The 15,305-nt window shown below is 40.7% G+C and overlaps 1 protein-coding gene across 1 annotated transcript in view; it reads right to left on the reverse strand.

Annotated features, from left to right (window-relative positions):
• The window catches only part of myo10 (myosin X), a 255,739-nt gene extending 240,722 nt beyond the window's left edge, over window positions 1-15,017 (reverse strand). The window contains exon 1 of the mRNA XM_024419927.2: window positions 14,615-15,017. Within this exon, the coding sequence (XP_024275695.2) occupies window positions 14,615-14,635 (21 nt within the window). The 5' untranslated portion in view covers window positions 14,636-15,017. The remainder of the gene's footprint in view (window positions 1-14,614) is intronic.
• Between the last annotated feature and the right edge of the window lie 288 nt (window positions 15,018-15,305).

Below are 15,305 nucleotides of genomic sequence, written 5' to 3' on the forward strand. Positions count from 1 at the left end.
GGGCTAACATGAACACTGAAAGAAAGCTCAAGTTGTGATGATTCTGTGTAGCTCAGTTGCTACAGCTTGGAAAATACAAAGCCAGGGTTGTGGATTTGATTACCGTTGTGCCCACCCATACAAAACAACTGTATTCACACACTACTGTATAAAAGCGTCTGCTAAATGGCATATACTGTATAACTTAAAACTTCTGCTCTCAACCAATTTCATTAGAGGACTCAGAGAGAGCCTTCAAGTTAGACTTACAGTGCCTTGCGAAAGTATTCGGCCCCCTTGAACTTTGCGACCTTTTGCCACATTTCAGGCTTCAAACATAAAGATATAAAACTGTATTTTTTTGTGAAGAATCAACAACAAGTGGGACACAATCATGAAGTGGAACAACATTTATTGGATATTTCAAACTTTTTTAACAAATCAAAAACTGAAAAATTGGGCGTGCAAAATTATTCAGCCCCCTTAAGTTAATACTTTGTAGCGCCACCTTTTGCTGCGATTACAGCTGTAAGTCGCTTGGGGTATGTCTCTATCAGTTTTGCACATCGAGAGACTGAATTTTTTTCCCATTCCTCCTTGCAAAACAGCTCGAGCTCAGTGAGGTTGGATGGAGAGCATTTGTGAACAGCAGTTTTCAGTTCTTTCCACAGATTCTCGATTGGATTCAGGTCTGGACTTTGACTTGGCCATTCTAACACCTGGATATGTTTATTTTTGAACCATTCCATTGTAGATTTTGCTTTATGTTTTGGATCATTGTCTTGTTGGAAGACAAATCTCCATCCCAGTCTCAGGTCTTCTTCCAGAATAGTCCTGTATTTGGCTCCATCCATCTTCCCATCAATTTGAACCATCTTCCCTGTCCCTGCTGAAGAAAAGCAGGCCCAAACCATGATGCTGCCACCACCATGTTTGACAGTGGGGATGTTGTGTTCAGGGTGATGAGCTGTGTTGCTTTTACGCCAAACATAACGTTTTGCATTGTTGCAAAAAAGTTCAATTTTGGTTTCATCTGACCAGAGCACCTTCTTCCACATGTTTGGTGTGTCTCCCAGGTGGCTTGTGGCAAACTTTATACGACACTTTTTATGGATATCTTTAAGAAATGGCTTTCTTCTTGCCACTCTTCCATAAAGGCCAGATTTGTGCAATATACGACTGATTGTTGTTCACGAGCAAAGACCATCCAATGAAATGTTTTACTTGCAAGCCAATAAGAAATGCAAGCTAATAAGAAATAAGAAAAGATAAGAATAAAAAGTATGATGGCTCAGTAGAATAGAATTAAAAGAATGTGTCAGGGAAGGAACTCAACATTTTATAGTACTATATTTACACGTGTGTCGGGGAAGGGGGATTAGAGCAAGTGTTTCAATTCTGCAATATTTAGCAATAATAAATACAAGTCTAGCAGCAGTTGTGATGTGTGTGTAGTAGGAATGTATATGTGTTTGTGTGTATATGTGTGTGTGACTGTGCATGAGTGCATGTGTGTTAAGGTGTGGAGAGTCAGTGCAAGGCTGTCTTCACTAGTCCAGTTCAAGTGTTCAGCAGTCTGATGGCTTGTAGATAGAAACAGTCTCTGAGTCTGTTGGTCCGAGACCCCATGCTTCGATACAGTCTGCCCAACGGTAAGAGAGTGAACAGTCCATGGCTGGGGTCCTTGATGATGTGTGGGGTCCTTGATGATGCTGCGGGACTTCCTCAGGCACTGCTTCGAGTAGATGTCCTGGACGGTACTGTGATGTCTTAACCACCCGCTAGAGGGTCTTGCGGACGTGGGCGGAGCAGTTCCTGTACCAGGCCGTGATGCAGTCAGTCAGGACGCTCTCAATGGTGCAGCGGAAGTATTTGGAGAGGATCCGGAGAGGCATAGCAAAACCTTTTAGCTGTCTGAAAATTGGTGGTGTTGTTGGTCCATGTCAAGTTCTTAATGATGTGGACGCCAAGGAACTTAAAACTACGGACTCTCTCCACTGCAGCCCCGGGGATGTGGATCGGGCATATCCTATCCTCTGCTTCCTGAAATCGACAATCAACTCCTTTGTTTTGCTGATGTTGAGTCTGTTGTCCTGGCACCACAATGCCAGTTCACTTACCTCCTACCTTGTCGTTGTTAGTGATCAGGCCTACCACCGTGGTGTCATCAGCAAACATGGTGATGGAGTTGGTGTCGTGCTTAGCCACACAGTCGTGGCTGAACAGGGAGTACAGCAGAGGGCCGAGGACACATCTCTGACGGGCCCCAGTGTTCAGAGTCAGTGTGGAGGAGACGTTTGATGCCAGTCCTCACAGCATGTGTGTCTGCCTGTCAGGATGTCCAGAATCCATTTGCAGAGGGTGGTGTCCAGGCCTAGGGCCCTGAGCTTGGTGACGAGCTTGGAGGGAACAATAGTGTTGAATGCTCAATTAACAGCATTCTCACATACGGTAGGTGTTCCTCTTTTCCAGGTGAGTTAGGCCAATGTGATTAGCAATGGAAATGTGGATTTGTTGGAGCGGTAGGCAAAATGGAGTGGGTCCAGTGCACAGTGTGAATTAACAGCCCCCCTGGGCCATGTGGCTGCACTTTCATGTGGCTGTCATCTCAGGGCAGTCCCGTATCTCAGGTTTCCCAAATTTTCTTTCTACAATCAATCACCGAATGTCATTGTACTTTTTATAACGGATGTGTCATTCCATTCATCAACTGGCACAAGTGCATAGTGCACTGTTTGGATGCTGGAATTATTTGGGGTGGACGAACATCCGCAGGAAGCCTACTTTGTGAAGTGATTTGTTTGACAATAAGATGACTGGCTGTGTTGTTGCCCAATTAAAATGTAATACAAAATGTGTACAGTTCGAGACATGTCTTTACTATCAGGCCCATTAAAAATCACATAGGAGGTCCAGAAAAAAATAGAGACCCCTGAATGTCACAGCATAATTCACACTCTGACTTTGGTCCACTGTGTATGGCATGCTGACCTTGATGTGGTACTACAGGGAACATGGCTATCGAACATTGATTCAAGTTTGAGTCTGTATTGTCCTTTTGCATCCTTAATGGAGCTCGTACCTGCTTGCCTTGTACGCATCGTGCGCAACCGAGTCATCAGGGTTCGTTCTGCCCCTTCGCTAAGCAACCGGTGGCCCCACACTCAAAGACTTCCTGACCTACTTTCCATGTGTGTGTGTGCGTGTGTGTGTGTCTATGTGTATATTACAGGCTGGCAGCTGAGGCCAGTGTTGCCATGTGTTGGCCAGCTGTGGTCCCCCGGTGCGGATATCCACAGTTTTGCAAAATTGTAGCGGAGGAGGGCAAATGCAGGAGAAGGGGGCGAATGTAAATACCGGCTTCCCTTTCTGGCTTTCTTCTAACGGTAACAACAGTAACCCTTGTTATACTCAAGACACCGTTATCTGTTACATTGAGCTATGGCATTAGGTTGGACATACTAAAAACGGACTGAACAACAAAGATAGAGAGATCCAAGCTGTTTATTTGGTCTCAAGGCTGTTTGTTCTGTCAGCGATGTGAAGAAGAAGAGAAAAAAATGGGAGGTAGTCCAACCCTCTCAGCGTTTAAAATCTGTGTCGTGATTCCTTAGTGCACACCGTAGCAAAACACTTTGCAATGGACATGTTCAGGTATTCACTCCCCATTTCTGTCTGTTTTCTTCCATTTTACTTCTGGTGAATATGACCCTGGTCATCTGATGACTATATAGACTTTTTGGAACTGTTTCAAGGCACTGAATGCCATTTCGTAGTCTTGCTAATAATGTTGGCAGAAGCGGTGAGGTATTACTCGGGTGCCGACATATAAACAAACTCTGAAAATTGTTTACCTGACCGGATCCTCATGTCCTTAGTTTCATGAAACCTCAAAGCCTAACGTACCTATCTACCCAAACACACTATTACAGCTTTTTGTGAAATGACACAAATTACTTATTCGAAATTCGTGACAGGCACACGAAAAAGTAATCCACCATCTTTTTCACAACGCATTTCATGTGTATTACACAATTTAATTTCTTTACAACCCATTCTTGTACATTACACAAATTCCAATTTGTTGAGGCTAATGTTAGGACTGTGAGTAATAAATGTGTGATAATTGTAATAAAGAAATCTCTCAAGTAGTTTTATTGGAAGATATGGACATTTTGGATATGAGTTGGAACCTATTTTGGCATTTAATATTTGGCTAATTAAAACCTAGGAACAGAAGCCGTTTCCTTTTGGAAAGAGTGAATACATTCTTAATTGCCTTGAACTTACAAAGACATTCAAACCACAATGTATGGCATTGATAGGGGAGCTCACACAGCAAATAGAACTGAAAAAGAACAAGGATCATGTGGCCTGGCTGGTTTGGCTGTAATGCGGCAGCCTCTGGCACACATCTGCAGTATTGTCATAGTTTCAAATCCGGCCTAATGCCTTTTGACACAACCTCTATCTTTCCTACTGCCATACTCTCTCACAATCTGAACATACAAACGGTATCCATGAGTTCATCTGACTCTGGGGAAGTAGATAAAGGACTTCGTTGCAAAAATCCCGAAGTATCCCTTTAAGCCTTTAATGCTTAACATTAAACACGTTCCCAACAGCGTGTATCAAAAAAAGAACTGCTGAATCATTAAGCAGTTGAGTAGGGCTCTTAGAGGAAAAGTCCAGTAGCTCCTCCACCGAAACAGGGTTGCATGGCAGGGAGATAATAACAATTAAATAACCAAACAGAATGTCCAGACAAACAGGCTTTTATCCATCATGAATCCATCTTACACCTCCCACATGATCTCACGTCGTGAGTTTATCTCTCGATAGAAAAAGTAAGAAGGGCAGTTGATAGATAAAACTAGGTGTAACCTAGAAACCAATTTGTCCGTTCACAAGTACTTTAATCACACCTCATATCTGCTCAGAAACGATGAACGATAAAAGCAGTTGGCAAAAAAGGCAAGGTTAAAATGCATCAGGCTTTTATGCTGTTTTTTAATTGACCAGCTAGACTGTCTGGAACACAAATCCAACAGGAGCCATTAGTGTCAGGAAGACATTTTTTATATTCCAACTGATGATTTTGATATATTGCGTATGTATTTTATGCTCAAACACTTTACATTTTTTTCCAATGGGATATTACATCAAAAAAGCTTACTGAGTGACTACCCACTGGTTGAATCAAGATTGCTTCCATGTAATTTCATTGAAATTACGGTGAACCAACATGGGATAGACGTTGAATTGAAGTTGGTGCCCAGTGGGTATCCTCAGCATTCTGTACTAAAGACAACGGACTGCAGAACTGTATTTTCATACAAGAAGCAAAGCTAATATCATGGGGCGGCAGGGTAGCCTAGTGGTTAGAGTGTTGGACTAGTAACCGGAAGGTTGCAAGTTCAAACCCCTGAGCTGACAAGGTACAAATTTGTCGTTCTACCCCTGAGCAGGCAGTTAACCCACTGTTCCTAGGCTGTCATTGAAAATAAGAATTTGTTCTTAACTGACTTTCCTAGTTAGATAAAGGTTAAATTATAAAAATAAAATCAAAAAAGCTGCACCACTGATCACAAAAACCTAAAAAAAAATGTTTGAACCAAAAACATGCAAAGAGGTGAAAAGGAAACGAGAGTGATGGAACACAACCATGGCCTGTATACAGACACACATACTGACTCAAGCAGGAGGACGGTAGAGGTAAGATGTTTCAGAGCCATACGGAATGTTACCAGCTATCAGGCAGGGAATTGGGCCTTTTTTCATTGCGTACCAAATGGAAGAGAATGCGAAACAGGGAGGGACTACCTGAAATGTTTAAATAAGAAACACACATTTTTGTTTTACATTTGAAAAAGTTTTCTATGTTTTCTGTTGCCTGCCCTAATGAACACAACCCAGATTGTTTTTCTCAAGCTCATCCATTCGCACTGAAGAGTATGGGTAAAAGTGGTTTATATTCCACACTAATTTACACCTTGACATGGTAAACAGAAACACACTGTGGGCTCAGTGAGTATATCCTTACAGTTAGCAGTGAGGTGAAGTCATGCCCTGTCTAGATGCTATAGAGATCTACATACTGAGCTGTATCGTGATGTTTGAAGCAGGGTTTAACCTAGAAAATCGAAAAGTCAAAAGACTCTGAGGAATTTTGTGGACACTTATTTTTGTATTTCGGATGTTTGGGGGCCATCTCCAAAAGGGAGCAGATTTTGGCCAAAAGTGTATCAAGCCCATGGGTATGTAAACAGTCGGTTCAATCAGTACGTAGGAGATGCAGGGTGGGATCATGTTTAATTTGTATCCGTCACAGTTGCTCTGTGACCTTACTCTGTCGGTTCAGGGCGGAGAAAACGCTTCGAGATACATTGCAGACTGTTCTGGCTTCGACCCAAAATATCTGCTTCCTTGAGTAGGTGTTATTTCAAGAGTGGTGTGAAAAAGTGTTAAATGATCCAGCAGCCATTCTTCAGGAGAAACTTGACTGACTGGCTGGCTCACAGACTTCTCCTGATTTCCTTTGGTAGGGTCACATGCACTAAAATGAAGGGTGAAATACGATACAACCATCCTAAAAGTGTGCTAAGACAAGACTCTTGTTTATGTTTCAGGTGTTACAAATTGTCAAAGGCCAACTTCATGAAACTGGTATTTGGCTTTTAGAGATGTCACAGAAACTGAGGTTCCTATGTATGGGTTATGACTGTTTTATGAAGTCCTTAAGTAGGCACCCTTCAGGTAAAGTTTTGAATGTCAGGACTTCTAAATCAAATGTCATTTGTCACATGCTTCATAAAATGATGTCATGGCTTTAGAAGCTTCTGATAGGCTAATTGGCATAATTTGAGTCAATTGGAGGTGTACCTGTGGATGTATTTCAAGGCCTACCTTCAAATGCAGTGCCTCTTTGCTTGACATCATCGGAAAATAAAAATAAATCAGCCAAGACCTCAGAAATACAATTGTAGACCTCCACAAGTCTGGTTCATCCTTGGGAGCAATTTCCAAATGACTGAAGGTACCACGTTCATCTGTACAAACAATAGTATGCAAGTATAACACCATGGGACCACGCAGCTATCGCTCAGGAAGGAGACGCGTTCTGTCTCCTAGAGATTAACGTACTTTGGTGCAAAAAGTGCAAATCCATCCCATAACAGCAAAGGACCCTGTGAAGATGCTGGAGGAAACAGGTACAAAATTATATATATCCACAGTAAAACAAGTCCTATATCAACATAACCTGAAAGGCCGCTCAGCAAGGAAGAAGCTACTACTTCAAAACCGCCATAAAAAAGCCAGACTACAGTTTGCAACTGCACATGGGGACAAAGATTGTACTTTTTGGAGAAATGTCCTCTGGTCTGATGAAAGAAAAATAGAACTGTTTGACCATAATGACCATCGTTATGTTTGGAGGAAAAAGGGGGAGGCAAGGAGAAGGCAAGCCGAAGAACACCATCCCAACCATGAAGCACGGGGGTGGCAGCATCATGTTGTGGGGTGCTATGCTGCAGGAGGGACTGGTGCACTCCACAAAATAGATGGCATGATGAGTAGGAAAATGATGTGGATATATTGAAGCAACATCTCAAGACATCATTCAGGAAGTTAAAGCTTGGTCGCAAATGGGCCTTCCAAATGGACAATGACCCCAAGCATACTTCCAAAGTTGTGGCAAAATGGCTTAAGGACAACAAAGTCAAGGTATTGGAGTGGCCATCACAAAGCCCTGACCCCAATCCTATAGTACATTTGTGGCGAGAACTGAAAAAGCGTGTGCGAGCAAGGAGGCCTACAAACCTGACTCAGTTACACCAGCTCTGTCAGGAGGAATGGGCCAAAATTCACCCAACTTATTCTGTGAAGCTTGTGGAAGGCTACCTGAAACATTTGACCCAAATTAAACAATTTAAAGGCAATGCTACCAAATACAAATTAAGTGTATGTAAACTTCTGACTCACTGGGAATGTGATGAAAGAAATAAAAGCTGAAATAAATAATTCTCTCTACTATTATTCTGAAATTTCATGTCCTTAAAATAAAGTGGTGATCCTAACTGACCTAAGACAGGGAATTTGTACTAGAATTAAATATAAGGAATTGTGAAAAACTGTGTTTAAATGTATTTGGCTAAGGTGTATGTAAACTTCCGACTTCAACTGTACATGCTCCAACAAATCTCATGTACTGATTTTCAAACCTTTACTTGAAGGGTGCCTACTTCATAACACATTAATAACCCATACATACCACACTCATTAGCAGTTTCATACATGCTTATGTCGACTTGTGTCAGCTATCAACCAAGTTGATATTTTTGTATGTTTTGCCATTGTTGCCTTGCAGTTTATGAATGCTGGTAGGTATGTTAATAACTGTGTTATGAAGTACATAAGTATGTACCCGTCAAGTTAAGTGTTCCCAAATATTCACTTTTATGGCTGTTAGTCTTGTGTCCAGTTTATTAACTTGTAAGTAATCTCAACAATTGTCCACATAATGAGGTTTCAGACTAAGCAAATGTTCAGTAAGAACAGGAGTACATGGTAACCGCATTAGGTAGAAGACAAAGAACGCAGCTGAGCACAAAATTCTAAATCTGCAAGATCTTTAAATTCCATCTAGCCGTTTCACAGGTGTCACGTTTCAACCCTTGAAGAAGCCGGAAGAAAGAGAGAAAGAAACTTCAACATCTAACACAGCACTGCTGCTTTGAATTCATCATGAGAGCGTTTCAGTATAATGTGGGTATATAGACTGTGTTTGTTGTGGTAACACCATTAACATCATGATTAGGCTATTATATTTTATGCCCTGAATGAGAAATGCAGACAGTTGCGGGCTATGGGAGTAGCCTGCAAAGCAGCGGTATTCTAGAATGATTTCATGAGGTTGTATTCACAGAGGCTCAACATATTTTGCTCATGAAACAGTTAGTTCACAGTGTCCTCAATAAGTTGTGACATCTAGTGACTGGTGCATTGAAAGAGTATATCCAGTGTTTGAGAATTTTTATAATTGATCACTGATGATCGTTTTATCAGCAACTGTACAAGAAGTACCCTCGCAAAATAGTTATACTAATAAAATGATATGAATGAAACCCTCTTTAGTGAAGTGAGTTGACACTGTCTTAAATATCTTATGGGTTTCAAATGTTGAGACATGCTGTATCTATCAAAAAATGCTTCCATGATTCAAATGGCCATTGTCAATGTCAGCACTCAGTCCCACAGACCTGCCACAAGTGTAGAATAAAGTTGTCCCTCAGTGCTGTGCTGGATTTAGTTTAACTTTCTAACAGTTTTCATTCTTCAGTTGAAGATTTGCATAGGGGAAATAAGCCTACTTGACCCGTAGCTGCACTAGGGGAAACTTCTACCAGTAATGTGCCAGTGTTATTAGTGACACGTTGGACCTGATACAATGCATTCAAAAAATATACACCCCTTTACTTTTTCCCCATGTTTTGTTTTGTTACAGCCTGAATTTAAAATGGATTCATGTTTATGTGTCACTGGCCTACATATACTACCCCATAATGTCAAAGTGAAATTGTTTTTTGGACATTTTTACACATTTATTAAAAATGTCAAGTTTAAATGTCTTGAGTCAAGAAGTATTCAACCCCTTTGTTATGGCAAGCCTAAATAAGTTCAGGAGTAAAAATATGCTTAACAAGTCACATAATATGTTGGAGGACTCTGTGTGCAATAATAGTGTTTACGATTTTTGAATGACTACCTCATCGCTGTACCCCACACATACAATTATCTGTAAGGTCCCTCAGTCAAGCAGAACATTTCAAACACACAGAAGAAGAAAAGCAGATATTAAATATCCCTTTGAGCATGGTGAAAATATGAAATACACTTTGGATGGCATATCAATACACCCAGTCACTACAAAGATATGGGCGTCCTTTCTAACTCAGTTGCCAGAGAGGAAGAAAACCGCTCAAGGATTTCACCATGAGGCCAATGGTGACTTCAAAACAGTTACAGAGTTTAATGGCTGTGATAGGAGAAAACTGAGGATGGATCAACCCTGTAGTTATTACTCCATAATACTAACCTAATTGACAAAGTGAAAAAAAGGACGCCTGTACAGAATAAAGTATTCCAAAACATGCATCCTATTTGCAACAAGGCACTAAAGTAATGCTGCAAAAAATGTGGTACAGCAATAAACCTTTTGCCCTGAATATAAAGTGCCGTTTGGGGAAAATCCAACAGAAGAATTGGACACATTACTGAGTACCACTCTCCATATTTTCAAGCATAGTGGTGGCTGTATCACTGGGGAGTTTTTCAGGATAAAAAAGAAACAGAATGGAGCTAAGCACAGGCAAAATCCTAGAAGAAACTCTGGTTCAGTCTGCTTTCCACCAGACACTGGGAGATGGCCTTTCAGCAGGACAATAAGCTAAAACACAAGGCCAAGGTTTCTCAGCAAGAAAACACTGAATGTTCCTGGGTGGTCGATTTACAGTACATTTCTGTATTTCATTTTCAACAACAATTATAAAAACAATTCTAAAAACATGTTTCACTTTGTCGTTATGGGGTATTGTGTGTAATCCATTCTAATCCATTTTGAATTCAGGCTGTAACCCAACGAAATGTGGAATAAATCAAGGGGTAGGAATATTTTCTGAAGGCACTGTAGGTGGAAAGTGAAGTCTGCCCAAGCTATCTTGAAGCAAGTCCGCCCACAACACAGCAGTTCAAACAAACACAAGCCCATTCAACTGACAGTGCTGATAGACATTGAACCGTCTGACTCTGCTGTGTCAAGACCGACTGGCCACTGGATAAGGTTGCAGGCTACTATTGGAGTCTACAGGAAAACCTACTTGTGAATGTTATCTTACCAATCTATGGAAACGTACAATAAAATGGCCAGTGGTGAGTGCCGTCTATCACCACTAAATGAATGAACACTCAACCTTGAAGCCAGCCAGTGTTTTGACTTTTGAATATCAAGACCGAAAAGAATATATCTATATGTATCTACCAGGGGGAAATAAGCTAATCTACATTCTCTGCACTACCTTTACTGGTTGGAAGCGAGTTTGTTTCCTTGTCAAATGCCCTTTTCCTTAAAGACTGGGGGCTTTGTTTCAGGCAGAGATTAACTGAGAGATATAAAGGCAGTGAATATTTCTCATTGCCAGAAGCAGGCAGGCTCACACAGAGTAGTCTCAAATATCGGCCTGCCTGCTTCTGGCAGTGAGAAATATTCACTGTTTTCAGAATTTCTGTGGTCATGCAACAAGGATATCAACTAACTGTTGCTTCTACTTGCTTATCTACTTTGGTTGGTTATGGTGATGATCATGCCTTTTCTACCTGAGGGGGGAATAGATTTTTTTGTATTTTTATATTCAGCCACACCCACGCCAATAAACAAACACATCATACGTAATGATAGATAGATAGGTGAAGTCAACTTTCCCAACTGTCAGTGGTGGTGCAATAACCGCTTGGGGCAAAGTGATATTCAGGTGTGACTCAAACGTCAACACTTTTTCCAGCTTATACCTGCATCATCAAAAGGGAGTGGTGTTCTTTTCATCATACAGGTTTCACAAATCAACTGTCATTGTGGACCCCCGGAAGAGTTGATGATGCATTTGCAGCGGCTAACGGGGATCCTAATAAATACCAAAATTGTACGTACACTGTGGTTTCGACACCGTATTTCCCTGACTCACACAGCAAATTGGCCAGTGTTAACTAGTGTTCATTTTTCAATGTACCCTTCCCCATTTTTTTGTGTTGATTCAGGTATTAAACGAACTCTTTAAGTGTTAAATTAACACTCATTAGTCAAAAAGAACAACAGTTTTGCTATTAACAACCAGTGTTAAACCAAAACCACACCGTCATTATCATATTTCCCAGCATGTTCTATTGTAGGATGTTCTTTAGAATTGTTTGTTTCAATATCTATGTTTTTGCATGTACATTGATTGATTAATTAATCATATGCTACTCAAATATAAATAACGTACATTTTTCCAAGCTAATTCAATCTGTTACTTGGAAATGTTTTTTCCAGGTTAGATGGTTTAGGTAGTCTCATATCTTATCCTTTTCAACCTGGCAGTCATTCTAAATGTAGGCTGTGGGTGAATAAAAATGTTGGATATCCCCACTCTGGCTGGATTCCAATAGGAATTACACATTACTTTGCAAGCCATCATATGTGACTCGCAGGCCTGAAAACCATGAGTTTCAGGCCACTGTATTTGTGTAAAACTAGGCCCTCAAAATAATGCCTCATCAAATACTTAATTTAACTTAATTTGAATTATAACATATTCACTTAGGATCTCACTTGTTGAAGGCCACCAGACTGAACATGGATGCAGGTTATCATCAAGGATCTCTCTGTACTTTGCTCCGTTCATCTTTGCCTCAATCCTGACTAGTCTCCCAGTCCCTGCCTCTGAAAAACATCCACACAGCTGATGCTGCCACCACCATGCTTCACCATAGGGATGGTGCCAGGTTTCCTCCAGAACGTGACGCTTGGCATTCAGGTCAAAGAGTTTGATCTTGGTTTCATCAGACCAGAGAATATTGTTTCTCGTGATCTGAGAGTCTTCATGTGCCTTTTGGCAAACTCATAGCGGGCTGTCATGTGCCTTTTACTGAGGAGTGGCTTCCGTCTGGCCACTCTACCATTTAGGCCTGATTGGTGGAGTGCTGCAGAGATGGTTGTCCTTCTGGAAAGTTCTCTGATCTCCATCGAGGAACGCTAGAGCTCCGTCAGAGTGACCATCTGGTTTTTGGTCACCTCCCTGACCAAGGCCCTTCTCCCCCGATTGCTCAGTTTGGCCTGGCGGCCAGCTCTAGGAAGAGTCTCGGTGGTTCCAAACTTCTTCCGTTTAATAATGATGTAGGCCACTGTATTCTTGGGAACCTTCAATGCTGCCAAATTTTTTTGGTACCCTTCCCCAGATCTGTACCTCGACAGGATTCTGTCTCAGAGCTCTACAGACAATTACCTTTGACCTCTTGGCTTGGTTTTTGCTCTGACAACTGTGAGACCTTATATAGACAGGTATATGCCTTTGCAAATCATGTCCAATTAATTTAATTTACCACAGGTGGACTCCAATGAAGTTGTCGAAACATCTCAAGGATGATCAATGGAAACAGGATGCACCTGAGCTCAATTTCGAGTCTCATAGCAAATGGTCTGAATGCTTATGTAAATAAGGTATCTGTATTTTGTTTTTAATACATTTGCAAACATTTCTAAAAACCTGTTTTTGCATTTTGCATTGTCATCATAATTTACAAAGGCACTGTATTATCATTCACAATGGATGTAAAAAAAAATGTAAAAGGTGAATTAAAAATAACTGAGAAGGAATCTCAAAAATCAGACATCCCCAAATGGGTACTTTCCTACATTTGCGGCAGCAGGCTAGTTAGCCTACTTCTATGTGTGCTCAGTTGCGCATGCTCCGTCAACATTAGGACAGAGAAACAAGACATGCTGATTGCGCACAAACAAAACGCAATGAACAAATTGGCAAAACTTGTAAATGGTATGATATAAATCAAAACTTGTTTTTCATAAGTCTATCAGGTTGTGAACTCTCCAAATAAAGTTTCCACACCGAGAAAGCAAACAGTAAATTTCAACACACCACTCCCATTCTTCTTGTCTCAACATTTCAAATGATACTCAAGACACAGTTTTTTTTCACACACATATTTTAGATGCATTGCTAATCATCTCAATAATCAGCTAGGCCTATTGCCACACGTGTTGTGTAGACACTGGACCAGTGTTGAATTAAACACCATCAGTGTTGATTTAACAGTGGATAATTTTGTATGCAGGTTAACCTTACAAGCATTTTGTGTTTTATCCCATGTTTTATACCATTTAATATCTCAGGTTTTTATGAAGAGGATAAATATAAAGCATTTAGCTAATATGCTATGTGTGATAACAGTATTTAAAATATTGAAAGGTATAAAGCATTATCAGTTCTTTAACGAACATTATTCAACTGTAATAACAAGCCAGTAGTAGGCATATTAATGAGGCTCATAGTGTTTGGGTTTTCTATAGGCTATAAATATGCGTGCCTATTGTCAAATCAACAAGTGTCAATAATCGGCTAATTACAGTTTCCCTTTACTCAAGTGGTGTAGGTTGAATCCATATTCTATTGCTTCTATTATTAGCTTTCGCAGGATGTCTTCTAGGAGGAAACGTGAAAAAACGAAGGTACGGAAATGCCAGAGTTCTACTTGGAAAATGTCCAAACCCTGTTTTATCCAGAAGCATTTGACACACAGCCTAAATCTACGAGCTAGCGTTACGACCACTGTCTGATGAACTCTCTCTCATTATTGCATTATAAGGAACGATGTTACAGAAATAAGAACATTTGCTATTCATTCGTATTCCTTAGAGCGCATAAATACAAGGTTTACATGGCATCAACTTTCAGCTCCCCCAAAAAAGAATGAAAGTTGTTTCCCATCACTTTCTTGAAATATAATTCTTACTACAGACTTGTTATACCAACTTGTAACTCAATGATGCGTTTTTAGGACAACAAAGTTTTAATAGCCAACTTACCTCGGTGAAAAAATTATCCATCGTCCTTAAATTAATCCACAAGGATCTCTGTATGCTAATCGCGCAGGCAAAACATGTGTTTTGATGTACAGGGCAAAGGCATCTTCTTTAGTCCATGATCAGAAATACATCTCTTCCAATAGTTCTCGGGACAGGGAAAAGGGAATCAAGTCAACTTCTGCCTTTGTTTCATAGATTACATTTCCAGCAAAATCAGCATTTGTTATTTCAAATAAAATAAAAATCAGTCTTCCGATATTGGCGAAAAACGGGACTTGCTGCGCGATAAAACTCAGTATGGAGGGAGATCAAATGCTGTGCACCTGGACACTGTCTGCCGAACATTCACATTGGTAAATAGTCCAACTTGCTGAAGTAAAGTATTTGAGGCGACTGGCGAGCCAAGTTTGGAGTGACTCCATCCGTAGATACTGTAGCTCCACCCAGCACTGGTTTGAATGGTAAAGTAAATCTCACCCCAGGATTCCCTCTCTTACCCCGCCTGCCGTCCAAAGGAGCCTAAAGTTTGAAACCTGACTGCGGACTGCCGCTGCGGAGATGTTCAAATAGTGTGAAATAAAACATTGTGAAAAAGTAACAGCCTATGTCAATTGAGTTTTATAAGTAGGCAATAGGCATATGAACATGGATTCCATCGCGTGTAATCAAATAATGGAGTGTGCAGCTCACA

Source organism: Oncorhynchus tshawytscha, linkage group LG10, assembly GCF_018296145.1.
Source record: "Oncorhynchus tshawytscha isolate Ot180627B linkage group LG10, Otsh_v2.0, whole genome shotgun sequence".
NCBI classification, from domain to species: domain Eukaryota; kingdom Metazoa; phylum Chordata; class Actinopteri; order Salmoniformes; family Salmonidae; genus Oncorhynchus; species Oncorhynchus tshawytscha.